General features: G+C 47.0%; 1 protein-coding gene across 1 annotated transcript in view; it reads right to left on the bottom strand.

The window, feature by feature from the left end:
• Positions 1–950: 950 nt before the first annotated feature.
• The window catches only part of Znf407 (zinc finger protein 407), a 422,868-nt gene continuing 397,103 nt past the window's right edge, over positions 951–26,715 (bottom strand). The window contains exon 9 of the mRNA XM_028873874.2: positions 951–11,308. Within this exon, the coding sequence (XP_028729707.1) occupies positions 9,966–11,308 (1,343 nt within the window). The 3' untranslated portion in view covers positions 951–9,965. The remainder of the gene's footprint in view (positions 11,309–26,715) is intronic.

A 26,715-nucleotide genomic window follows, 5' to 3' on the forward strand; every position in this document is an offset into this window, starting at 1 on the left:
CAAGCAGACAGTTCCTTGGGATAGAATGGTCAAGAAAAGAAAGTAAACTGAGTTCACGTGGGCTCTGCCCCATCAATCCCAGCAGCTCTCTTCATAGATGAAGTTCAGTGTAGTTCACCCTCGTGTTGGCTGTTAGCATGCTTCCCTCTTGGAATTAAGACCACATATTTAACTCTTCCCATCTGACTGCTGCTGGGGAGGGCTGGGGGCAAGTTGCAGACCATCAGATCCCTTGGTGGTGTCACATACGCTGTAGGGGAAGCAGATGGACTTCAAAAGAGTCCTGACATTAGCAAGCTGGCGAGGAGCTACTGTAGAGAAGTCTGAGATGACTCCCCCGAAGTTAACCCATCATTGCCACTGGTGTTCTTTGGGTGGAAGGATGCACGATTGCCCAAACTAAAACAACAACATCAAAGGCATTAGCATTCAGGAAGCCCGGTAAGTTGCTGCACTCCTCTTCTGCTCTGGGAGTGCAGCGTGGGAGTGCCCCACGATGGGGCAGCCTCTCCACCCATGCAGTTTTGTGCTCCTGGAAATCACCTATTCCTTGGTTGCACTGGAGACCAACAGGCTTTCATTCTTCTCTTTCTAAACCTTCAGTGTGAGTCATGCTAATAGATTCAGGATGGTAGAGCATATCAGCAAATCCATCTGAGACGCAAAGAGCTGGAAACATCTGAGTGTTCCTGACTACTTATATCTCCTGAAAGTTATTTGGTATATAATACTATGAAATTTTGCCTCTTGCTCAGATAACTCAACATGGCCAAGGTGATTATTACATAGCTAATTGGTAGGAATTACCATCAGTTCATTTGAAGCTACTGACTCAATTACTTTCCTATAGCAAAATTGTGTGTGTGTGTGTGTGTGTGTGCGCGCGCGCGCATGCGCGCGCGCACGTGCATGTGTGAATGTGTGCACACATTTTCAGCAAGTCTATGAGAAACTAGTGAAATGTATGCTTTTATTCCATGGACTGTGGACTGAAATATCTCTTTGTTTGGACATCTTGCACTGTGGCCAGTGATTTGGCAATTTCCTGATGCTATCAGGCTTTGAAGAAAAGGGGAAGAGGAGCATGGCTTAGAGCCAACCCATCAGCCAAGCATGGCGAAGCAATGGGCATCAATCCAGTTCGAGAGGGAAGAGTCACTTGTTTTACAACAGAGGACTATTTACTTCCTACTACATTAGTACGTTTACATTTTTCTAATGTTCAGAAAACCAGCCCTATTCAAACGTCAGGGGGAGGCGGGCCTTAGTGGAGAGGGGCCGCAGCCAGTTCGCCCTTACTGTCCCCTTCTCCAGGGAGCTCTCTGCTCTGCTTCGGCTTCACCCATCCCCAAGCAGCCTTCCAACACATGGTTGCTATTTCCTGTCTCCCCCTATGGCTAGCGTGGTAGGGAATGACCAGACAGTGAGATTTTTTTCCATCTAGATAGGAAATGGGAAGGGCATTTTGCTGACACTGAAGTTGATTTGTCTATCTCAGACACTGTCAGTTCACTTCCCAAGATGCAGGAGTCTGTATTCTTCACACCATTTCCGTCCCACCTCCACTTCTTAGTTATGGGATGGTTTGTATTACATGCGTATTCACAGTATGGATATCATGACTATAAATACCATTCATGGATAAACCATGTATTATATGGTACTAACAGCTGATACTTTGTATGCATGTTTAGTTTCTTCCAACATTAATAACTGTCTTACTATTCTTATCCCAGATTAGACTGTTGCTTGCCCCACTCATGTGTTCTAAACTATCCAGACCTTCATAACCTATTTTCTATACATGTCAATATTATATCATTTCTTTTCTTAAAAATTATGCATCTGCGTGGTTTGCCTACACATGTCTGTCTACCAAGTGCATACCTGGTCGCCACAGAGGCCAAGTGAGAGTGTCACATCCTCTGTACTGGAATTGCAGATGGTTGTGAACAGCCATGTGGGTGTTGGTAATTGAACCCAGGTCCATTGGAAAGAAGCCCGTGCTGTTAGCTGCTGGGCCCTCTCTTCAGCCTGACATTTCTTTCATTACAGCTCCCCCTTTATGTGCTCTGATAACCGCACCCTGTGCATTTCCGTTATTTACCTTATGTCTCTCTTTTGTTCTGAATCCTGGAACTAATCAAGCTTCTTCCAGAATACAGTTTGCAGTAAGTATCCTCATGAAAAAGGAACAAGAGAGGAGAATCTTCAGAGAGGTTACATAGATGACAGTCTTTATTCCATGACTGCCCTTGGTTGATAGTTTACAGGATTCACTGTGGCAACAGAAGGGGACACACGCACACGCACACGCACACACATGCACCAGACGAGTTGCCTTGGCCGTGGCCTCAACTGACCCTGAGTCCCCCACATCATTTACGCAGACACATCACTTCGAAGGAACCTCTGGACCCTGGCAGTCCGGAGTGCTCTGTAGCGCTGTCTATGTGGCCTGAAAACAAGTCATACTCTTGGAAAGATGGCCAAGTGCAGTCCCACCTCCATGGGCTTACCGTTCCCACAATACAATGGTAGTACAGTTTCAGGAAGAGGGAGCTGCAGACGATAGATAGCTCCATAGAAACCGTTTCAAAGCCGTAAGAAGAGGGATCTTAGCTGAGGTCATTGTGAAGAGCAGACACCTGCCTCGCACGAGACTGCGGGGGCCTGAGGACCTCGGCCTCCACCTTCATCTACACAGTCAGGAGAGTCAGAACCCAGAGTGTCCAGCCTTCGGGCAGCCTGTAGTGCCCTAGCCCACTTCAGACGCCCCCAAAGGAGAGCCCAGAAATGTGAAATCAAAGAGCACTGAGATAGAAACCAGAAAGCAAAGTAAAACAATGAGGAGGCTCTGGGATTCAGAGGAAGGGAGGCAGCGCCCAGAGGCAGCAACAGTGCTATGCTCCCTCGGTCTGGCCATCTCCGTGTAGCCGAGCCTCCTAGTCCAGGTGCCACATTATGCAGCCTGAGCTTGGCACCCCTCACTGGCCACGGGAAGACATTTGTCATCACTGATAGGGCCTGCAGTGATAGTCTGGGTGGCTCATGGGACCCAGGTCATTGTCAGACTGACCTGACATAGTTAGCAACCTTGCTGGGCCCTTGCAGCTCTGAGCAGGCCATTGCCAGCTTTACTCAGCGAAGCCTGCAAGACTCTGTGATTTTCACTCCAGCTTCCTTGGGGACAGTTTGCCACTGGAGCCATGCAAAGACTGCACTATGTTTCTGGTAATCCTTTGAACATCTCATGAATAGCTGTCTAGTCTCAGGGTACACTGACAGAGAATTTATCTATTTCTAAACCCTGTTCTCAAAAGACTGACTGAATGCTGCTGGGACATAGTGTGGCCTCATGGGATGCCACTCATGGGTTCATCTGACATGATCTTAGTTCTAATCTTAGTTCTATCAGCTGCAAGGCCCAGACTGAGTTTTGGTCCTCAACTCAGGATCACACCAGCACAACTGCCATCTCTGCCATCTAGGTCTGCAGAAGTCTTCTGGAACAGCTCCAGACCAATGCCCAGCAAGTATATCTCCTCCAAAACGCTAACAGCTGTGTGGGTCACCAGGCAGCCTGTGGGGCCACTTGGGTCCCTTGTAATCACGAGCCTCTCATCCCGCCCCACTTCGTGTGCTACGGTACCGTAGGGCTGTCAGCTCCACAGTCTTCTTGCTTGCTCTTAAGAAGGGGCTGGAGACTCTGCTCAGGGTACAGCCTCCCTGACTTCGGGGGGAGGGTGACAGTTTGTGGCAGATTTATTTTAGAGCATGCTCCGCTGTTCTTCCTCTCAAGAATTGTTTCTAAGATGGATGGGTCTAGACACTACACATGGGTCCCGTCTTCAAGTACATTGGGATGTTGGAGGATGTTTCAGAGTTGACAGGGCACTCCTCCCTCCCTTTGGAGCTCTTCCCTAGTCCAGCTTTCTTCTGGGACCGTACTGAGATGCTGTGTGCTGAAGGCAAGGCTTGCGGTCCAGGGCCACCTGGCATGCCCTTGTTTGCTTGCCTTGGCTCCCGACTTCTTGCCAAGTGTCAAAGATCTTCCTCCAGAAAAGAAAATGTCACCGTCATTCCAGATGACCTCAAACACCATCTCTTTTCATACTATGTCAAGAATGAATAGTGAGTGGAGTGAATCGCTTTGGCCCAACACCTTAGGGTGGAAAAAAGTCAGTACATAGCAAATAAAATCTTTAACAAGAACAGCCTGATGCCATGGGAAGAAACTTTGATGCTGTCTTTAAGATTATGATTATGAGTGAAGGTTGTACCTATAAAAGCCAGAAGAGTCACCTCACTATGTGTAACAAGTCTGTGACCCTGATGTGACCTTTGTCATGAGGGTTAGTCTCAGGGTTCTTCATCAAGAACTGTTCTGGAATATGATGAGAATGTGATCTAACTGGTTTGACCAAGAGACTGTAGGTTCAGGATGCATTTCATTTCCTTCCTTCTGAAGAGCCCTGTTGACGAAATTGAGACTGCAGGGACAGAGAGGAAGGCGACTAACAAAACCAGAATGGAGGGCAAATGGGGAATTCATGTCCTGACTTCTTTATTCCCTCTAGATGGTCCCTTGAGGCTATCCAGTGTGCACTCTGGGCGAGTTTACAAGTGCAGAGGCTCTGACTTAGCGGTCATCCTCAGCAACAGTTTGGGAAGCGCACCTTGGGCTCTGTGAAGTACAGGGTGGGAGGGGACACAGACCAGTAGGACCCTGCATTTGAGATAGGAGGAACCTGCAGGAGCAACCCCAGTGAGGGTTCTTCTTGGTAACCATGCTGTTGGGTGGGTAGATCCCATGCCCTGGCCATTTTCATGGCTGAGAAACTGCAGCCTGTCCAAGAGTGTGAATCCTCCACTGTCACCAAAAGATCCTCAGCTCCTGGCTGTGGGTTCGGAAAACTGTGTGTTCCAATGGGTCTCATGTTGCAACTGACATCAAAACGTTTTCCATCTTCAGAAGCCACATGGAACAAGCCAGGAGCTGCGACCCCCAACTGTGGTCAGTGGCCGTGGACACTGCTGAGGCTGCCGAGAACAAGGTAACCAGGCACCAAGATGTCCTCACTGCTCACAGCAGCATGCACGGCTGGACACTGGCTAGACGTGGGTCACCCAGAGAATCGAACAGGTCCTTCACTAACCTGGAATCAGTTTGGAAGTGAAAAGTAAATACTTTCCTTTGTGTTTGTTTTAATTCTCCCCCTTAACAGGTTATTCGAAGAGCAATGTGAGATGTAGAAGACGACTGAGAATATGGTTCTGACCCTCGAGGGCTTGGATGTTCGTGTTTATTCTGGTGGTAGATTGTCTTTGATGATGGTGAAAGCCATGTTGAAGTTAGGTCATTTAAAAAGAGTTTATTGAAAGGTATTGCATACTATTCAGGAGAGAATGGTTCTTTGCTGGAGATATGGAGGATTGATTTATTCAATTCTGGGAATGGTTTTTGTGACCACATTCTAGTGTTCAGACTCTAGCTCTCCATAGCCAGTTCTGGGCAAGTTTCTCAGCTTGCAGAGCTTGGTCCCAAAAGCAGGAAGAGCAACCAGAAACCTGGCCTGGGCAAGAGCTTGGCTCTGGAAAGAAGTAGGTCATTGCCCCAAGCTTCCTTCTTAAGTAGGAGATCTAGGACCTTCTTCTTCATTGATTTTACAAACCAAGGATCCAAGAGAAACAGGAGTTTCCCAGCCTGTCCCTGAAGATTACAATGGCCCCTGTGTTTTCTAGCTGGTAAACAATAGGCTCTGGTCCTGATTCCTGAATTCCATATACCCAACTTTTGCCAACTACCTTCTCTTAGGGAAGCGCAGAAGCCAAGCTTGGTAACAAAGGTAGAGCTTATTATATACTTATTTCTTTAATTCCTACTTAAAAGACATTAAGACCAAACCTGCTCCTTCCTGTTGGGTTGGAAGTGGCCTTCCTGAACAGAGGTAGGGTAGGACAGAGTTGAAGGTCAATACCCCATGTATTCCTGGAGCTGCCTTTTGTCTCCTGGAGTTTCCACAGCCACGAGGTGCTTGGCCTCCCCATCAGAGGTATGCCCAATAAAGAGGGCAGTGAGGCCTCGGCCTGAGCCCCAGCCCAGATGCGCACACTCCCCAGTGGACTGACAGGCCTTCCCAGGCAGCTCCTCTGCCCCGTCTTCATCTCCAGTCATAAAAGCACTGCCAGGTTTTCTCATCAGCCACAGCCATGACTCCAAATGGCTTTTCAGTGTCAGGCCCATCAGGAAATTAACTCATCAAGCAGTGACAGCTGCTAATTTTTCCCCTTCCATGTCAGAGGGATCGCCTGCTGAAGCTAATCATGAATCACCCATCCCTGATTAGAAGGTGCTTCCGAAACATAGAACTGCCACCCCAGCTAACTTTTTCTCCATGTAAAATGGTATCACCCTAGAGGAGCAGAAAATGAATTGTATTCTCCAACGTGATGGAACAGGAGGAGGCTGCTCAAGTTAGCTTGAACCCCTTACATTAAGAGCTGATGTCCAGTGAGCGAAGGGAAAGGCACTGTTCTCTGATGCTAACTGAATGGCCTTTGCTCAACCTAGGAACCACTCCAGGTTAAGATTTTAAGATGGCTCCTCAATCCTCTGCTTAGGCCTCCTTCCCCTCCAGGAAACAAGTGGGACAGAGCTGGGAGACAGAGCAGCTTTGTGTGGCTGGGATTCTCCTAGATGGATACTGGTGGGAAGTGGGGTCAGGCTCCTCAGAGGAGTGCTGGGCGGGGCTGCTGGGCCTGGAGTCTTGGCTGTGTTCTAGGCGGAGAACGCTAACATGGACTAAGGCCTCACCCTCCATCTTCCAGGACTCGGACAATTTCTTTGATGAGGAAACTTGTCTGATGCATCTATGATCATCTGAGAGCTTCCTTTTAAAAATACCCCTTAGCAAGAAAGCTGCTAATTGGCCAGGAGCCCGCTAACGGTATCTGCTAAGCTGGGGAGGCCAGGATCCCCACTAACAGCTCTAATTTCCTAGTGGACCTGGAAATCCAATAGGGTCTTCGTCTTCCACCCAGCTCATGCCCCAAGTGGTAATGCTGTTTGGTCAGCTTAGCCCAAGTCCCCTGATGTCAGATTTCCTTTTAGAAATTTCCTATCCTCATGCCCAACCCAGTTCTCACTAAGCGTCAGAACTGAGCTCAGTTCAATCTTGAGATCCCTTTTCTCTCACTGGAAGTATCTTGGACAATCTGGGACTGTTACCTGGCACTGGCTTTTCATACACTTTCAGCTAGTAAGTGACAGGGATTCCCAAAGCTACTGGACCCAGTCTTAGTACATGTACTTGTCCTTCACAGGAAACCAATACATGAAAGCCTCATCCTCTGCATCAGACTGTCTGATTTCCTTTCTTGCAAGGATGTTTAGCAGTGACCACTCGTCTCCCAGGGAGGGATGAGGTCTCTCACAAAGATGGCCGTGCGAGTGAGTGGCAGCATCACACTAAATGACCTTGTGTGACAGGAAGTCCCACGTCCAGAAGTGGCTGTCTTACTTTGTGGTCCTCCACTCCACCACACTGACAACTTTTGGCATGGAAGTTGAAGTCTAAACCGTATCTATATGCTGACTTGGACTCGGTCTTCCTTGCGTGCAGATATCCTTGAGGCTGGATCATTCAATTGGCTGTAGCTCAATATAAACATGGTCTTCTGGGGTTACAATCTCTACATAAAAATGTCATTGGCTGGGCTTTTTGCTTCCTTAAAACTGTCACATTTTTCTTGAAAAAACCTTAAGGAAAGCTGTGAGCTCGCTGCGTTGTCTTTATAGACAATCCATGCTACAATGAATGTCCTTTGCTCACAAACCCTGCCATGCCTCATTATTCTGAGGCACACATTTGTGTATGTGCTTCTTAAACTCCCTTACATTCCAATAGTTGTGTAATGAGAGAGAAAAGAGAGGTACCATTAACCTAGCTCTATAGGTAATTACAGGATACAATAGCTTGGAGAAGCCTTGGCAATCTTTCTGAGTCTAAGAACACCCTCTGTACAATTTTTTTTTTATGCAAAGACCTGCTCTTTTCATCGCGCACACAACGTGATTGCAGGTTTGACACTGCAGGCTACACTGGTTTTATGAAGGATTAAATGCCACCTGAGACATATTTATCCTAAATAAATCACACACGGTAAACTACAGCATGTCAGTGTCAACGCCCTGGACTGCAGCGGAAAGGTTAGCCATACAGGGCTCTGCAGAGGCAAGAATTAGCATTGAGCCTCAGGACCGCAGGGCCGCGCCAACGGGAGAGGTGATCAAGAAGAAATATCTGCACTGAAAAATACCCCACCCCCCTTTTTTAACATGTATGAGGAGCCTGGAGAGGGCCATCACTTTGTAAAGGTCACCTCTATCCTGATAACAAACGGAGTCGATCCTGTCACTGTTTGGCAAAGACATTGTTTAAGAGGAGTTGAGTAGCCCTGCCATTTTTAGGAAGCAGGAGTAGTCACACTTAGCTAATTATAAGTCAGTGCCAAAGCTCAAGTTTTACCTTTTCTTATTCTTTTGCTTGGAGGGTGGCTGGGTGTAGGGAGTTGGCCTGGAATGGACACAACTCAAGGCAGAGAAAGCAGGGGGCCAGAGGCCAGGTCCTGTGGTGCTCTCTCTTGTGGCCTTAGGAAGGGACTGAAATGGCTCTCTACTGACAGAGAGACTGTCTTCCTGTCCCTAACCAGGACAGACTGTGCCATTTGTCACTTATGTGATGGCACTGGGCTGCAGGAGCTGTCTGCTATACACGAAGTGGTGAAAACAGAGAGGGAGGAACCTCTGGGCAGGCTGGCCACACGGGCACTGTCGGCACAGCCTTGGCTGGCTGACCACTCAGAGTACGTCATCACCCTTAGTTTAATGCTATAATTTTATTTCAAAGAAAACAACAAAAACAATTTTGCCTCTGAGGAAAGGGGTTATTTTACAATTTTGAAGAAAAAAAAAAAAAAAGAGCAATGGAATCAAGAAAACTGAGCAGAACATAAGGCTGCAGCCGGCACTTGCAGTGACCCCACCGTGGAGGAGGAGGCAGTGCCGGGAGGCAGGGCCAGGGTGGGCTTCTCCTGCACTGTTCGACGCCAGCCTTCCCGCTCCCAGACAGTCACAGGTAAGTCCTGGGGAAAAGATCCCCGCACAAACAGATACCTGTTATAAAAAGCAATGAGTGATATTTTCCACAGTAGACATTTCATGTACAGACGTTATGGTATGAAATGGATTCAGGATGAGAATCAATTGTCTTAACCAAGGTGGATTTTAACTCAGTAAAAATTTCAAGACTTTTCTCAAACCACAGATGAAAGATCTCTCTTGTGCAGAATGGCCATGGCAAAGGAAACACCTAAAATATTTTCAGAAGGGAAATTTATACATAAAATGAACTAACAGGCTTCCTTTGGTCTGGGAACACCATTCTCTTAACCTTAGTAACAGTAAAAACAAGGTGTTCACTGCTTCAAGACGTCGTCTTTGTAGCTCCGATTTTTAATCGACTATGGAAGGAGACGGGCTGCATGAGCAGCAGCCCGTGCAGATGGTCTGAGGCTAGAAACGTTTCCTAGTTCTCACCAGGGACATCATCTTCTTTCTTTAGATGGCTAAACAGGGAGCTTGTATGGGAGAAAAACCAGGGAAAACTGCTTCTCCCCACAGTGGTGTTGGAGGGGCAAGGCCATGAGCAGAGGGCCCAGTGACCAGCTCTATGGTACAGGGTCCATCCTGCCCACCCACTCTTCTTAGGCTGCTGGGCAACCTAGGTGTAGGCGTGGCTCTGTGCTCTCCTCTGGTGTCTTTTCAGTGGCCAATGTTACCCCTGCCTGAAGGGCCTGTTCAGCACACCTCTGAAGTAAGCGTGACCAGCAAAGCTCAGCGGCCTCTGTACGGGCCGAGTAGATCTTTGCACACTGCACTGTGCCCCGCATGGAGGCCTGCCTCATGCTTCTTGGAGCTCACTGTTTTCTCTTTGGCTCTGGATCACTGTGGCTGCCGGGGAGCCATCCTGGGTATAGATGACCATGCTGGTCAACTGCTCAGTGCTGCTTGTGCCCACAGCCTCAGCACTGCCGAGCACAGCCCCCGCCTGCAGCATCTCTGGAGAGCCGGCTGTCTCGATCACAGTGTGGGAGTAAACACCTGCGTCCTCCTGTACACCGGGAGGCAACTCTGTTACAATGTAGTGGGTGGCACCTTCAGGGAAGTTGTTGCTGGATTCTCGGACCATGGCTTGGACCAGCTCTTCTGTGACAATGATCTGTGAGATCTCCCCTTCTGACTCTACCAGGTCCACGTGCTCAGCCGGTACCCGCAGGCCATGGGTCTCAGCTTCCTGCATGATGAACTGGGAGCCTTCTCCGGCTACCATGTGGACAGCACCCTCCTCATTCACAATGACCTGGGTGACGCCATCTTTCATCAGCTGACTGGCTGCAGCTGTGTCGCAGACAGCAAACTGGAGGACCCCCTGAACCATCTTCTTGAAGGCCACCTGGGCTCGTTCCTGAGACGTGATGATGGCTGAGGGCCGGACAACCTGCGTCAGGACTTCCATGGCTGCTGGACTCTCCTGACCATCTTGGAACAACTGAGTCTCTGGGGCCTCTGTGCTGGGATGAGCATGGGCTGCTTCCTGGCTGGGCAGTTGGATCAGCACATCCTTGTGGCTGGGCCTGCCCTTTTCCTCATGCCCTGCCCTATTTTCCACCTCGCCCAACTCAGTGACAGCACAGAGTAGTGCATCTAAGGCTGAGGAGGTGTCAGATGGAGGCACTCCAGCCTCAGAGAGACTTAAGAGCTCCTGCTTGGAGACCTGCTGTATCACAGCCCCGCCTGGACTAAGGGCCTCATCCACACTGTGACTTTCCACAGAGCCCCCCATGACAACCACCTGGGTGGCTCCATCCGCCAGCTGCTCCGGGAGGATGGGTCCAGGTACCACACTGCCCACATTCGACCCATTCTGACTTGTGGTAATGACCTGCCCGTGTTCTGTAATGTGAACCACCCTGGCCACCTGGCCAGCCATTGCCAGGGTCTGCAGTGTGGCCGCAGCAGTCTCTTCCACAGAGGCATCCAGGGCAAACTCCCCATCATAGCCTTGGATGATGATGACCTGCTGGACCTGCTCAGGGGGTGAAGCCTGCCTCTTGCTGCTTCTCAGGGACTTCTCCTTGACAGGTGATTCCTCTGCCAGGGTGGCTGCAGTGAAGGGGCTATCTGTCTCCACAAAGGTGGCTCCTTGTCCTTTCAGGCGGCACTCATAGGACTTGGACACGATGCCTGTGGGAGACAGGGACCAGTTAGTGTGGGAAGAGGACTTCAGGATTCCAGTCAGACAGCTCACCCGCAGCTGCTCTGCAGCCTCAGCAAAGTGCGTGCGGCCCTCCCTGCAGAGGCCAACGAGTCCCCACAAGGAGTACCAGGAGGCTGCTCCTTCATGTGTACACCTAACAGGGGTGTTATGAGATACACTCCTTCCCATACTCATGTGACATCTGTCCCAAGCTGATTCTTTGCTGTAGTGTTGGTGTGTAGGGGTCCTGGGGTGGAATGCAGACAGCTCCTTCAGTGTGATGGTCAATACTGGCAACCGCGGAGGGATTATCTGAATGAGCGAGCCTCTGGGCCTGTCTGAGGAGTTACTAACTGAGGCGGAAGACCCACCTTAGCTGCAGGAGGCACCAGCCATGGGCTGGAGGCCTGGACTGAGGGAGAAGGGGCTGGGAACGGAGCACCTGCGCCCACTGCAGTTTCCGGACTGCGGCTGCAGTGTGCCCGGCTGCTGCAGGCCCTGCGCCCACTGCAGTTTCCGGACTGCGGCTGCAGTGTGCCCGGCTGTGGCAGGCCCTGCGCCCACTGCAGTTTCCGGACTGCGGCTGCAGTGTGCCCGGCTGCGGCAGGCCCTGCGCCCACTGTGCTGTCCTGCCACGATGGAAGGCATCCCTTTTAAGCAGCTTCTTGTCACCCACTGTCACAGCAGTGAGAAAACTGCTGCACATGGTTCTTCTCACCTCCAACAGCAAGGACAGTAAGGGGGCCAGCTGGGAGCCAACAGGAGGATCTTTTAATCCAAAGGAAAACCTTTTCTTAAGGTCCAAATATCAAGTACAGGTATTTGTTTAATCAATAAGGATAATGAAAGCTTTACACATTAAATTAAAAACAATGTCACTAATAAATGCAGTTGTAAGAGTTCATAGCAAGAAGTATTTACTGAACCAAAGTGAGAGGCAGTCCAGTGTGGCTCTGTTGAGCAGTATGGACACTGTGCCAGGTCCAGGGCACAGGAATACTAGCAGAAGGCCTGGGCACTTGGAGTCTGGAAGAAGGTCTTCCTGAGCAGGCCTGAAAGAAGGCTCTGGGAGCCCAGTGAACAGCTCATTGCATCCGTTCAGTTAGGTCCCCATGTATTAAGGAAATACACAATCACCAAAGCTGTGTCTGCTCAGACACTGTGGAAGGGGACATGCAAGGCTGAAGAGATGCAGAAACCACACACCCAGGCTGCTAGAGAACAATGGCCTGGGACAGGGAGCTGCCCGGAGGGAGGGCAAGGCAGAGGGAGGTCCAGGGGGATGTGAGCAGAGGCTCCTCGGCATGCTCACCCATCCCACCTCTGGCGTCTGTGCACAGAAACCCGCTGGAAGCTTTTAGACAGAAAAAGGAGCTGCGACACACGGGCAACGGGGGTGCATGCTTTTCCATGTCAACCTCAAATGACTTCGTGAGGACACTGTGACCCTGAAGGCAGTAAGACCCGTGGGATGTGTGAGATGGTGATAAAGGGCGGGAGGGTTGCCCTGCTTTGTGGATGAGGAGGGACAGGAGGGAAGTACAGGGGAGAAGCTGGAGGGGAACCCTGGCAACTGCCTGGTCTGAGGATGCTATCAACAGGGCAGACACAGAAGGCGCGGGCTCCTGCCTGCCACCCACCCAGCCATTCTACTTTCAGATCAGCCTGTCCTGGGAGGGCCACAAGTCCTCGGGTGAGCTGCTTGCCCAGGAAGTCAGGGTGCCTGAGCCCTGACTGGACTGGCCTGGCTTAGGAGAGAGACCTCTGAGCCCATCTCACAACAGCAGCCCAGATGAGAGCAGGCCAGAGAGAGTGGGTGGCCTCAGAGGCCTACAGCAAGGATGGATGGGAGGTGCACGCACACTTGTGCACCTTCATGACCTCCTCTACAAGTCCATAACTCAACAGGGTAAGCAATGATGGAAACTGTATGCTTCAGTTTTCATAAAGTAGAGAATGGTTCTAATTAGAGTTCCTGTTGTCTCTAAATCCTAGCTTTTCTATCAGTTTAAAATGGTTTTATTGTCCTCTCCCCTCCCAAACAAGACATGACCTACTCACATCTGTGCTCACATTCCCTGTGTCAATGCAGTGCATGTGAGACATCTTACACTCTCATTGACACGTTCAGTTTTTTTTTTTAAATTATGTGCTTTATCCTTACCAAGGGGGAGGGAGGGATTAGGACTTGCAGCTCATTAGCTATGACTGCCATGCCCTAAAGACAGAAGTTTTGCTAACTGCCTTGGTGGTGCACTACAAAAAAGCTTTTCTTTCAAGACCAGGTTAACCCGGGGTGCAAGCACCCAACAGGGCCTTTGGGTAAGGATAGCATTTGGGTTTATGGCAGAAGCTGCTGGTCCTGTCTGCCAAGAGGCCACACCTAGGCCAATTCCCAGACTACAGGACAGTGGTCCTGGATTTGGAAGTATTTACTAGCTGCTAAATGTTATTTTTGGTCTTTGTTGGAAAACTCTCTATGCTGTGGGCCTTAGAAGGGTTAGGAAGTCACGAAATCTTAGCTCAAGAAAAGACAGGCATCAACTAGACCAGCTCCACTCCCAAAAGCTCCTTCTTTGTGCTATTGGTACCTACAGGATATGTGTCAGTGATGTTGTTCTGGCTGGTGCAGTAGGAAATGCTGGGAGATGGATCTTGGTATCTTAACTCAACTAAACTTCTCCCCTTGGTCCTGGATGTCAATGACCGCTGAACCTGAAGTATATCCTTGCTTCTCTTGCTCACTCCCCTATTGAGAATGGAGCACAAGCTGGACCACTAAGTCAGGCTGCTTCCTGATGGGCCTTAATTGGCAGATACTCTGGATAGTAGCTGCAGGCCTGCAGGCCTAGGTGGTGTCCCAGGTTTTTACCTGGGGATGTGGAATACCTCCCTACAGGAGTCTGAAGGGCTCGCTTAGGAACGTGCTTGTGGTTGTGAGCTCCTGGTATCACCTAATCTTTCTACTTTTCAAAAAAGAAACAGCTCTCGTTTGCCTGGACCAGTGCTTTGCTCTGTGGACCTAAGAGTCTGGCTGGTAAGTGTGAGAGGACAAAAGCCCAGGATCCCCCAGAAACAGCTCAATCAGGTCTGCATGGCTCCACCTGCCCGCATGCTGTCCTTTCAACTTTACCTGTCCTCAGTTGTCTTCTCTGAGACGTCAGACTGACTCCATCTCTGAAGAAACCCAGCACTGAGGAGTGCCACACACTTGACTGCATCTGTGCCTGGGTTTGGGTAGGCCTGGCTCCTCATCAGTCTGTTTGTCATCCACTGGGTCCTCCAGCCTTATCACCTGGGTCTGTCAGGCTCTCTTCTGGTATGCATGCAACTTCATAACTGAGCTCTAAGTTTTCAGCTCAGCACGCAGTATTTTGCTTGCCTTCCTAAACTGCAATTTTGATTTGTTTCTGCTCATTTTAATTTCAAGGTCATACACAGTGTAAATCAGAGGATAAACAGGAAATGACATAAAGAGACTGTTTCATTCAACTTGCCCTGCCCCAATAATTACAAAAGAAGGGAATACTGCCATTACATTAAAAATCAGGAGAAACCAAGTTGGGGGAAATAAACAACATCCTCTTTTTAGGAGGCAAGAGAGGTCACTTGCCTGAGCCTCAGCAATCCCACTCCTCACTGGGCGACTGAAAGAAACGCAGAACAATCCTTTGAATCCCTTGCAGCATTGATAATTGTAAAATCTGAACTACATGGTCAGTTCATTTGAATCCAGAAAATGAGTTAAGCTACTTCCAGACCATTAAAGTAAACTGTGTGGTAAATACTGCTGTCAGTTTGGTCTGTGATGAAGCTTAATGCCACCAACATCTTAACCTCCGGTAGCACGGCCCCCAGCTAGTCCATCATAGTTCATAAATGTGAGTGCAGGTCCGTCTTTTGATTCAGCAATTTAATAACTTCGAGTGCTGTCAGTACTGCTTTGAAAAATAGCACCTATAAAATGTAACAGCCTCAATCAGATTGAAAAAGATTCACCCATTGAAGATTCTTCCATTTCAACCATAATGAATTAATGTGGAGCGATGTAGAAGTTCAAGTGTCATTTAAACGAATGTGAATCTCTACCGTAACTTTAGATTCTAACTGGGTTAGGATCAAGAATGTACTGGGCACACATGCTCTTTCTAGTGAATGTGGACTGTGAAACTTGCCAGTGCAAATGGCCTCATGGAGTGGCATTGGTGGACAGGGCACTGTTCAGGTTTCATCCTGGATGGCCCAGTTATTGCTGTCGCTCCAGTGAGCGTGCAGATCTGGCCTGTGGATGCCTGGCCAGCATTTTTGCCGTACTTGTTATTAAAAGACATTGTTGGATTTCAGAGGGTTGACAATATCAGAGGGCCTATACTTAGTCTGTGGACCTGTTTCCAATAGGGCAACATAGTCATGTGCAGAAGTTGGGAATGGAATTAAAAGGCAGCCCTGTTCATGGTTATGAAGCCCCTTTATTGTGAGATGCTGCTCATGTCTAAATGTGTGGAAGGGTTACCAACTGAGCTGGTAATAAAGGTGGGCTTTACTCCCCCGGCCCCCGGGGGGGGGCTGTTTTCAAGGAAGTAATTTTGGGTTAAGCCTTGTTGCACTAGAACACAGCAATGAAAGGGCCAAGCCTTCAGGAAGAAAAAGGCTCAAGAGATGGAAACAATACCACTCTGCGGCAGATAGGCAAGCTGTGCAGGGTAGTGCCTCCCCAAACCATGCTAGGGCCCGCTCCCTCCCTGTCAGGCTTTGGGCAGCTATGGGGCTGCTGAGTACCTGACCCCTTCCATTGTGTGCGAGCTGTTCTACGGTTACTGTCATCCCCCCACCCCAGAATAAATACCGCATGCTTTTGTTAAGCTTACATTTAATTAAAATGTACAGAATTTGTGCAGTAAACTCAAATGAAACAAATAAAACAAGGGCCCCCTCTCTTGAAGGCATACGTTGTGAATGAAAAATGTCATTACAGACTAAAAAATTTTGCAGTAAACAGGGCCTACAGAGAGAAGTTTCCCCTGTAATGACATCCATAAAATACACAAATGGCACTTTTAGTGCCATCCTGAATATGGCATTTTCTGTGCTCTACACACAATCTAAATGGTTTGATCATAGAGCATAATACTCCATTGGGTTTATAGAACAATCAATGTTCCATAAAATGATGTATTTATCCAATAGTAGGCTCAGCAGTTACTGGTCTATGACATTGTAGGACACAGGCTTGGGCTCCTCTCAGCACACATGCTGGCTGTAAAACTTATCTAACACCACTTCAACAACTTCATCTCATCTGTGGCAAGTAATTTGTGGAAGCCTCAGCTTGGTTTAAAAAAAAACTTGTAATAAAAATTCATAGAATTTTCAGGAGAATGAAGGCTGATGACAATAGAAAGGTCACATTGTGTCTGCACTAAAGGGGTCAAAGGTTGTTGGCGGTTCTAAAACTGAAAGTAGATTTCATGCATCGTGTAGCAGATAAAGATGGCATTAAAAAGACATGTCGTGGGGTGAGATGCCTAACGCCTGCGAGAGCGGTGTTAATATCCTATGTAAACCGCTCTGCAGCTATGAGGCAGCATTTATTTCACACATGGAACCTCTCTTAAGCAGTACTAAATGTTTATATGGTGCTGGGGTATGCTGCAGATTCTGTGTTTAGAGTTTCTGTTTTGGTTAAGCCACTAAACCCTGAAAATGCTGGGCTGCTTCGCTGTCATAATTAAAGCACCTTCAATATAAAATTATCCAAAAAATAATACTTTTCATATAAAAATTTGGGGCACACATGACATTGTGATTCTTAAGCCATGTATAATTTTTCCTGACTTCCATTTAAAGATGTAATTTTAAAAAGAATGTTAAAAAATCATACTTAATGTCTATTAAAATGAAACAATATTAACAGATTATGCTAATAAATTAGAGCCATATTTTAATGTCACAAAAGCTTATAAGTTTCTCAAGTGAAAGCAGGAAAAATGACAAATTAAAATTCAGTGAAATATAACCTTTTAGAAGTTTAAAGCAGGGAATACATTATTCTCACAATAGCAGTCAGCAATAGTTTAGCCAGTCAAGTCAATGTCGATAATTGCTCCGTAATTTATTCATCTTAAAGACAGCAACAATCCCTGGCATCGTGCGGGGTGCCCGCTTCCAACCTGCTTTAAAGAGTGAGAGCTTTCTAAGCAACCCGGTCCAGCCCACACGGGGAGGGGTTCCTTGGCTCTGCACAGCTTCTCACACCACACATACATACGGATGCCCTCAGTTCTTGTCAGAAACCCCCAGTCCAGTGCTGTGCAGGGCTTGTCTGGGATTAAAAACAGAGGAGGTGTCTGGAATAATAACAATGATGGGGGTGGGAGAAACCTCCTGGCCTCGTGTAACAGTAAATAAGGCATAACTTTGTTTTTTCTTTTGAGAATACAAGTTGGTCAGTATCTCATGCCCATTACCCCAAGAGTTAGAAAAGAAAAATTTTGGCCAGTGTTAATAAAATTCAGAGAAAACAGAAATAGGCTGGATATTTAAGACACAAAATGAAGAATTACTTTTAGCCATTTATGCACTTGTTAAATGGAACCATCCTAATATAATATAATGCTTGTCTCAGAGCACAGGCTTGGTTATTCTGAACCTAAGGTAAGCTGCCTCAGTGATGTGGCTCACCTAGGCATGAGTTAAATGCACCACAGCAATGATTAAAGGGCATCTTGGCAAAATATTCAGAGTTACACCAGACACCAGTTAACCACACGCAGGCACACCTTGAAAAACTACAGTGGAAATCATCATTATGCCCCAATTTGATGAAGGTTCTGCTTCACAAGAGACAAAAGAAATTATTATCCTGTAAAAAATTAGCTGATGTCCAGCCACCAAGAAGCTCTTCAGATGTAAGGTCAAACATACAAACTCTGCAGATGCACCATGCAAGTTTTGGTACCCACAATGAACCAGGACATCATTTAGACACCACATGTTTTAATTTCTTTTTCTTAAGTACCACCAGTGTTGTGCTTTGTGCTCGCAGTGACAGAGATGATTATGGAAGACCTCTGAGAAGAATTCTAAGATATCCAGAAAAGAAATGAAGAATAAATTCTATCTCAGGTTGGAAATATATACTTGTTCGGGTTTCTAACTTTACCAAGAATAGCCTCTGTGGGCCCAGGTATTTCCATGGGCACTGAAGAGTGACAAAGAGTAAAAGACAATGTTTTACCTTTAGAGAAATTCTGTGTTATATCAGACCCTTAGGTATATATTATCATTTTCATGCATGAAGATCTGGCAGTAATGGGAGCTGGGCACACAAATCTCACTCAGTGAGGTGGGAACACGTCCTTTAAGGTTATCCTGCCAGGGTTTGAGGGGGCGGCGGGGAGGCAGTGGTTAACTGTTTCTCTGCTGAGCAGACTCCTGTGAGCTGCAGCAATGCATCATGAGATGCCAACTATATAACTTTGGAAATTCCACTCAAGTGACAGAAATAGTGTCATCAAGTTTCACACAGTGATGGAATGGCACTTTAAAGTTAGACTGTAAAAGGCTCTGGTCTTGTCACTGACTCATGAAGAGCACTGCTTAAAAACAGCCAGGTGATTTACCAGCAGCATGCTCAAATGTCTCAAGTCCATTCCGACAAACCAAGAGAGGTAGTTAGTGTGTGTTGGGGGGGGGGGGAGAGGAGACAGGCAGGTATCAGCATAGGAGAGAGAGAGGTAATGAGGAAGTCTAGGCTTGCACCTGCACAGGGTACCTCTCACATTCTAGACATGGCTTTGGGTGCATGGGGCCAGAAGTCCAGTCTGGGTTGGGCGTCCTCACATCTCCTTCCAGTGTAGCCTCCCTGGGAACATACTCTGCTGGGGACCAAGGCTTGCTCACTACTGCACACCATCACCTGGGTCAGCGTTCTTGCCAGAAGCTGAGAACAGGAGGCTTTTCAGCTTTCCCCTCTTCCTATAAGGAAGCTAGAGGCCTGAAGAAGGGCTGGAGACTGCCAGCCCTTCAATGGGGGGTGGTGGGGGGTGGGGCTTCCTGAAGCAAGCTCTTCAGGTGGACAGCACCTATCTTCTCACGTAGGCCTGCCTGGGTTCGACTTCACTTAACTAGTACAGGCATTCTTTTCTGCTTTATGGAATCAGGAAATTAAGAAGCCAATGACCTTTTCCAAAATGTCCTCTGACAGTTTATAAATGCCCAGTACAGATAACACAACATCAGGAGACAAGACCTATTTTTCAAAAGTTGTACACATTATACATACCTTAAAATTATGTAAATACGAAGCTTAGTCAGTGTCGCTGGAGGGCACGCCTCTCACAAGGCCGACTTTAGAGGCCTAACAAAGCAGATTCAGCTGGTTCCCCCTTTGTTTCCTGGCAAGCCCTATGAGGAGATGACACTCACTTTCCTAGTTGAGCCCCTATCTCCGCCATAGTATAGTATCGTGCTATCTTTCCTGAGGAAATGAGAGGAAGCATGCATTTGTCTTCATTGCAGACACTTTTGTATGAAGGTAAAAAGCAAACTGCTTCCCAGTAACAGCACAGAGGCACCATTAAAATCAAATTTACAGTAAACACAACCTACAGCTGGGGTAAAACACTAACTGTTAGTATTTTAATTATCTGCAAAGCTCTTGGAGGTCGAACATCTGCTCCTAGCCAAATGACAGCAGCTGCTTGTATATACTTAAAACAATGGAGCTTCTTCCCTACATCTTAAAGTGAGTCATATGGTCTTGGCACATGGCTGTTTTTCTCTTGGTCTGGCTGGTTAAGGGAACTGAAGTGTCTTGTGGGGCACAGTCCTGCAAAGTTTGATCTCAACACAGGGAAGACATCTCAGCCTGCAAGACTGTTGAAGCAGCAGCAGAAGAGGCTGGGCATCGTGGGTGGGGCACCAAAGAAAGATGCCCATGTTGGAAACAGTGAGGAGAAATGAATAGAGGGCATCAACCCACGTGGTTGAGGGGCAGCTCAGTGCTATGGTTCAGCTTGGGTGAAACTCACGTTGTTCCTCTGGCCTCCTGCATACACTGGCATAAGTAGGTGTTGCCATAGCCAACAGGGAAATTTAATGTTTCCTTTTCAACCAGTGGACACTGAAATCTTCACTCAGTCTTTCAAAAACCTTCTATGCTTCTTTCCTATTTAAAAATCATAACATATCTGTGCTCTGGGCCCTAAAGAGTAATATACACATGGGATAATAAAATCTGAAGTTGATTTGAAAAGTTCAAATAAAAGACAAATCATGAAGTTTAAACTCTGAAATGACAAGAACAAATAAAAACTAACTTATAGCTGGGTGGTGGTGGCGGCGGCGGCGGCAGCGGCGCACCCCTTTAATTCCAGCACTCGGGAGGCAGAGTCAGGAGGATCTCTGTGAGTTTGAGGCCAGCCTGGTCTATAGAGCAAGATCCAGGACAGGCATCAAAACTACACAGAGAAACCCTGTCTTCAAAACAAAACAAAACAAAACAAAACAAAACAAAACAAAAAACCCAAAACAACAACAAAAACCTAACTTATAATTCCAATGGCCAAGTAGCTGGTGCTCCAGGGCAAAGGTTTGTAGACACAGTAATGAGCACCAGTCCCTCCTCCACACACCTGCCTGGATTCTGAGGGGCAAGGAAGATTCAGAGGGGAGCCTAGACAGTACACTAAAACACTCCATGTAAACAGGGACTCAGGGCACTTGGTGCATGTGTGCCTGTCTGAGACTCTACAGGATGCTGGCCACATGCCTGTAAGCAGGTGCGGCAACTGAAGGGTCAGGAGGTGATGGTCTGTTCTGGCAGATGCAAGGTTCTAAGTATATGTATATTTAACTAAAGTAAACCATCAAATGTAGCAAGTATAGAGCGTGGGGCCTGGGCTACACACAGGGCTACACCAATCCACTGACTGCCAAAGGTGGAAATAAATGTGAAAACTACTTTCTTAAAACTATTGTTAAGTTCCTGAAGGTGTTCAAAAGCTTTGCTAAACAGATGTTTGCCTTTTTACTCACAAGAACACTTACAAGGCGTGGGGTGTTCTCAGACGGGCAGGCAATGTGTTCTCTAGCACCAGTATTCCACAGAGGCAAAGGCAGTGAAGGATTTAACATACAACCCCAAAGCACAAGACAATACCCAACACCCTATGATTTCATTACAGGATGCCACAGAGGCATCAATCCTTCATTTTCCATAAGACATACATGTAGTGCATGCATAGAATCAAGTCTACACAAAAACATTGTCGGGGTACACCAGCACACACACAGCCATACCATGGGACCGGTTAGGTATTCTGCTTTCACACTGCTCCTCCTACTTCCCACACAGAGGTCTTCTATGCACCCATCAAAGGTGCAAGTGTGTCAGAGGCCAGGTGAAGGTATGGGCATCAGACGGGAAAACAGCCTCTGCACCCCAAAGACAGCTGCTCTGCAGTAGGCTGGTGAATCAAAGTCCTGACAGAGCTTAAACCATACTTGCAGACTCTCCACTACCTGTACAGATTTTTAAAGGGCAGGGTAATAGGGAGCTGGAGCAGCTTAAAAACCTCCATGGCTCAGTGTATCAGTGCCTGTCTTCCACCACCTCAGAGCTCCAACAACTCCCGTGGACTGCCGCCATCATTCCACCTAACTACCTGCTGGAAAACAAACCACATCACTGCCCATCCTGAGATCTTCGAGTCAGAGGGAGAAAAGGTGAGTGCACACAGTGAAACCATTAGCATGCTGACATCTAGAATTTCCTACTCGTGCGTGGAAGAATACGCCTGACACTTGCATGGTGTCACACACTTATCATCACCATGGAAGGATCTGGGCTCTATGAAGACAGTACTAAAATCTGAACGTAAGAATATTTAAGTCTTCCTCAGCTGCACATTCCTTTAACTTGAAAGTGAGCTATCACTCAGAATCTTTTGCATAGTGTGCTGTACAGAGACCTTTCAGAGTTTGGGGATCCTGCTACCTGCCACGACAGCTCCATACCTAGCAATTACTCAGTCCTACCTCAAAGGAATGATAAGAAATGATAGGCAAAGGGCAAATAATCTCAAAAATATCTTCAGGCCAACAGGAAAAGCCCAAACAGTGTGTCAGTGCTCTGGCTCCAGCTCCCCACTGTACCTGGAATGGGGGAGGCTCTGCAGGCCCCTTGCATCTCTGCACACTCTGTGAGCCAAGAGAAAGACCAGTTGCCTTTATTCACACTGTCTTCTCATGTTTTTTTCTAGAATCTGGCTGGGAAAATAATGGTATTTTTCTCCAAAAAAGAGGGAAACTGGTTATTCATTATAGTCAAGACATTGAACACTCTTGAAAACACTTTTGAACAAAGAAAGATAACCATACTGTTTATGGGGAAAGACACAGGCTCCCTACACTACATGCATACTACAGCCCACCATGTTCAAGGGTCACCACCTCTTCATGGCAGCCTCAGTAGACTGTGGCTTGGGAAACTGGGGCAGATGCTGACTATCCAGCTATTGCTCTGGCTATGCTGAGATGGTAATCTCTAACCTGGGCACCTCATGCCTTATGTTGGCATCCAGAGACTGCGGCAGCGTAACCTGTTAATTTGAAAGTTAGCAAATCCTCAGACATTACATAGCTCCAGATAATTTTCTGAACTTTAAAATCTTGAGGGGTCTCAATGCATAAAATGGGGACAGTAATACTAAAGGTCTTGAAGAGCAAATGAGAGTGTCCAGGTATGATATTCAATACTGTGCTTGACGTGTGGATAGAGAGCATCCAGTATCAGGCTTCTGCTACATTTTAAGAGGTGTAAAGTATAGCTATATTTATATAACCTGAAATTAGTATATAATGCAAGTGATGTTTGTGGATATGGAACAAACTCATATGACTAATATCTGAAGCATGTCACACATGTAAATCAATTTCATGTGTAACACATAAGGTCCTACAATCAAAGGTTTTTAAAAACTGCCAAAATTAAGAGAGTGGGAAAGGAATTTCAAAGCCTTAGCTGCCAGGAGGGTCACCACAGTGACATGGCTGCATGGATACTAGATCTGAGGAGGTTCAGAAGGAAGAACAAGGGTGTGCTGCAGGTTATACATTGGGCCCTGAGCTACACATTCTAAGAGGAACACTGGTACACAGAAGAGTATAGAGGAAACAACTAAGTGGAGACTTGAAAACTACATGAAAACAGGTGTTCTGGTACGTGACGGTGGGTCAGAACAGAGGTGCTCTACATGGCTCTAGAGGGCCAAGGTGACAGACCCCAGAGGGAATGAACTTCCTTCCAGAAAATGAAGCATCATGCTTGGCACTTGAGTCTTCTATTACAGAAGGCCGGGCTAACAGTTTTGGGATATTATAGACAGCCCTCAAACCAGGGATACTTCTGTCCTATTAATGCAGCAGGGAGCTGGGATTATAGAGAATGTACCCAAGCCCATCTGACAGGCAGTTTGAGGGCTGACACTTTTGAGGATGGGCTCTGCCTGATCAGGAGGCTAGGCAGCTTCAATCAAGGGATTTACCTGAGCTCCAAGGGAGGGTGTGTGAGCCTAGCTTTAGCTCTGGGCATCACAAGGTACTTGGTAGGTGATGCTCAAAAGAAAACCCAAATGTGAACTTTGTGCACCTGCAAGACATCTGCATGAAATGTCCAGGCCCATGGTCTGGACACCATTTTCAACACTATTCCAGGTGCAATGATATACTATATTCCGACAGGGTCCCTTCCAGTGATGCACTGAAGGTTGAGGTGAAGCTCGGAGGTTCTTACAGCTGCATAGATGAATGAGAATAAAGGATTAAGGACGTTGTAGCCCCCCTGCTTCTTGAAGTTCTGTAGGCAAGTCAGCCTTCCGCAAGCTCTCCTCATACCTCCTACCTCAAGGGATCATCACACTTACTCTACTGTGTTCATTCATCCTTTAGCTCTGTCTGCCCCAGCTCCTCAGAATATAGACTCCCCAAGAGAAGGAACCTGGACTGTTCTGCAAACACTGGGCACACTGAGGCCACTGCATTTGAATTATTATTGGTAGATCAGAGGGCACAGTGGGAGTGATATGACCTTAGACAGGGAAGGGAGGAGGAAAGCTGGGTACTATGTACTGGAGGATAGGGCACAAGAAGAAGGTTAAGTACTGTCTGAGACACTCAGCTTGTATGGCAAGATGGAGTCAGACTTTGACCCACCTCTTTCATGCAGAGACCAAATCAAATATAGCGGGCAGCAGAAGTAGAGGATAATGGGAAAGAAGAGGAAAGGCAATGTGCTAATGTGACAAAGGTCTGCTCCTCAAGGGCTGAAGCTGCTGGCAGGAGTGAGAAGCTAATGGTCATCATGTCAGGAGTAGTCCCAGACATACCTGCAGTGGCTTTAGTCCCCATACCCAGCCATTTTCATGGTCACCTTCCTGGGATTCCTCTTTTCCTCTCTTCACTATCTGGGTGGTATGGAGTTAAAGGTCATCCTGTACTCTATAACAAATTCAAAACCAGTTTAAGCTGTATGAGACTACATCTTCTGGAGCACGAGGGCTTACAATTCTTTTAGCTCTCTTCTGAAAGCTAGAACAGTGCCTACTCAGGATATGCTTCCCACAGGGATGGCACCACACAGTAAAGCCCATGTGACTAGGTATTACATACAGAATGTCAATATTTCCATTCTTAGTCACACACCCATGGTAGCCTTGGGTTTATGTACAAATTCAAAGAAATGTCCAATTTATGATTTACGTTTTCAGGGGTAATGATAGTACAAATAAAGCAAACCAAAACCAAACAAAAAAAAAAAAAAAACCCAACCATCAACAACAAAAAAACCTATGCCATTTTCTAGAGTAGGTGCTTTCAAACAGTACACGCTCATGGCTTGTAATATTAAACAAAACAGACATAATTATAAAAATTTATGAAAACAATCTAGGTGGGGTTTTTAAAAGACCATGATAACTTATCATGGTTTATAAAAAGGGCCTGCATATTAGTGTCCACCTGTAACACGTGCTTATTTTCTGTGGGAGAGCTAGAGAGGGGGTGTCTAGTCAGCTTTGGGCCTGGTGCAAGGCTGGGATTTGTGAGGAATTAAACACTTGGCTATATACACAATGCCAAAAATTAACTGGGAGCTGTGGTTACCCAGACAGTGAGTGGGGGGCTGAGGAAAGAGAACAAGATTGAGTAAGAGACTTGAGAGACATGAACAACTGAAGACTTGGGACCAAGCAAGGAGACTGGGAAGTCAAGACATGGGTCACAAGAGGCAAAAAGACAGTGACAACCAATTTGAGATGCTAAACAAGAGACCAGGAAGACAAGACTAGATTTCCGGGAGGCTCCTGTACTATTACAAAGACCACACAATTCATCATTCCGAGGAGGGTGCTGTTGAGAACCACAGGGAATGGGGCGAGCATCCAGACCCCACAGAGGATGCAGGCCTGTTACCACGATGGACAAGCCACCATGGGGCCAGTATGGCACCACTGATGCTCTGGCCATTTGTAACACATGGTCAGTGAACTGTGGCTATTCACACACGTCCCATTTTACATAAAATCGAAAGACAGGCAATTTGATTATTGGCTTCATTAACAGAAGCAAATGATGGGCTGGGAAACCTGGAATTATGTTCTCCAAATTGCGGGAATACCCTTGTTTACCTTCACTTCTGTTCACTATTATAGGATGTCAAGCACTTTGCTGAACAAAACACTGTTCTCTCCTGGAGTAGCAAGGCAATCAGAGTGACAGTGCTGAATTAATTCCTCATTTGCTGGCTGAAAGAAACGCAAAGCAGAATCGCCAAAGGGCAGAACAGAGAGAGTGACACTATATGTCTCAGCTTTTATATATGTCCATTTGATTACTGTGTGTGCATGTCTGCATTATCCTGGAGATCTAACCGTAGCTCGAATCTTAGAAGGTCTTATTAATAAAAACAAACCTGGAGCCAGGTATTGGGGTGAACACTGGAAGATCAGAGAAGCAGAACAAGCCACAGCTTCCTTACTTTGCCAATTCCTCAGCTGATCCTGTTTCCTCAGACTGGAAGCCTCTGAGTTCTCATCTGAATGGGTCTCAGCTGAACTATGCTACTCAAAAGCCTAAAAGCTTAACCAGACTCTAGTTCCTTATCCTCATGCCTTAAATACCTTTCTGCTTTCTGACATCACTTCCTGGGATTAAAGGCTCATGTCACCATGCCTGGCTGTTTTCAGTGTGGCTTTGAACTCACAGAGAAACAGATTTCTGCCTCTGGAATGCTAGGATTAAAGGCATGTGTGCCACCATTTTCTAGCCTCTATATCTAGTGGCTGTTCTGTTTTCTGACCACAGATAAGTTTATTAGGGTGCACAATATTTTGGG

This window comes from Peromyscus leucopus, chromosome 19, assembly GCF_004664715.2.
Source record: "Peromyscus leucopus breed LL Stock chromosome 19, UCI_PerLeu_2.1, whole genome shotgun sequence".
Lineage (NCBI taxonomy): Eukaryota > Metazoa > Chordata > Mammalia > Rodentia > Cricetidae > Peromyscus > Peromyscus leucopus.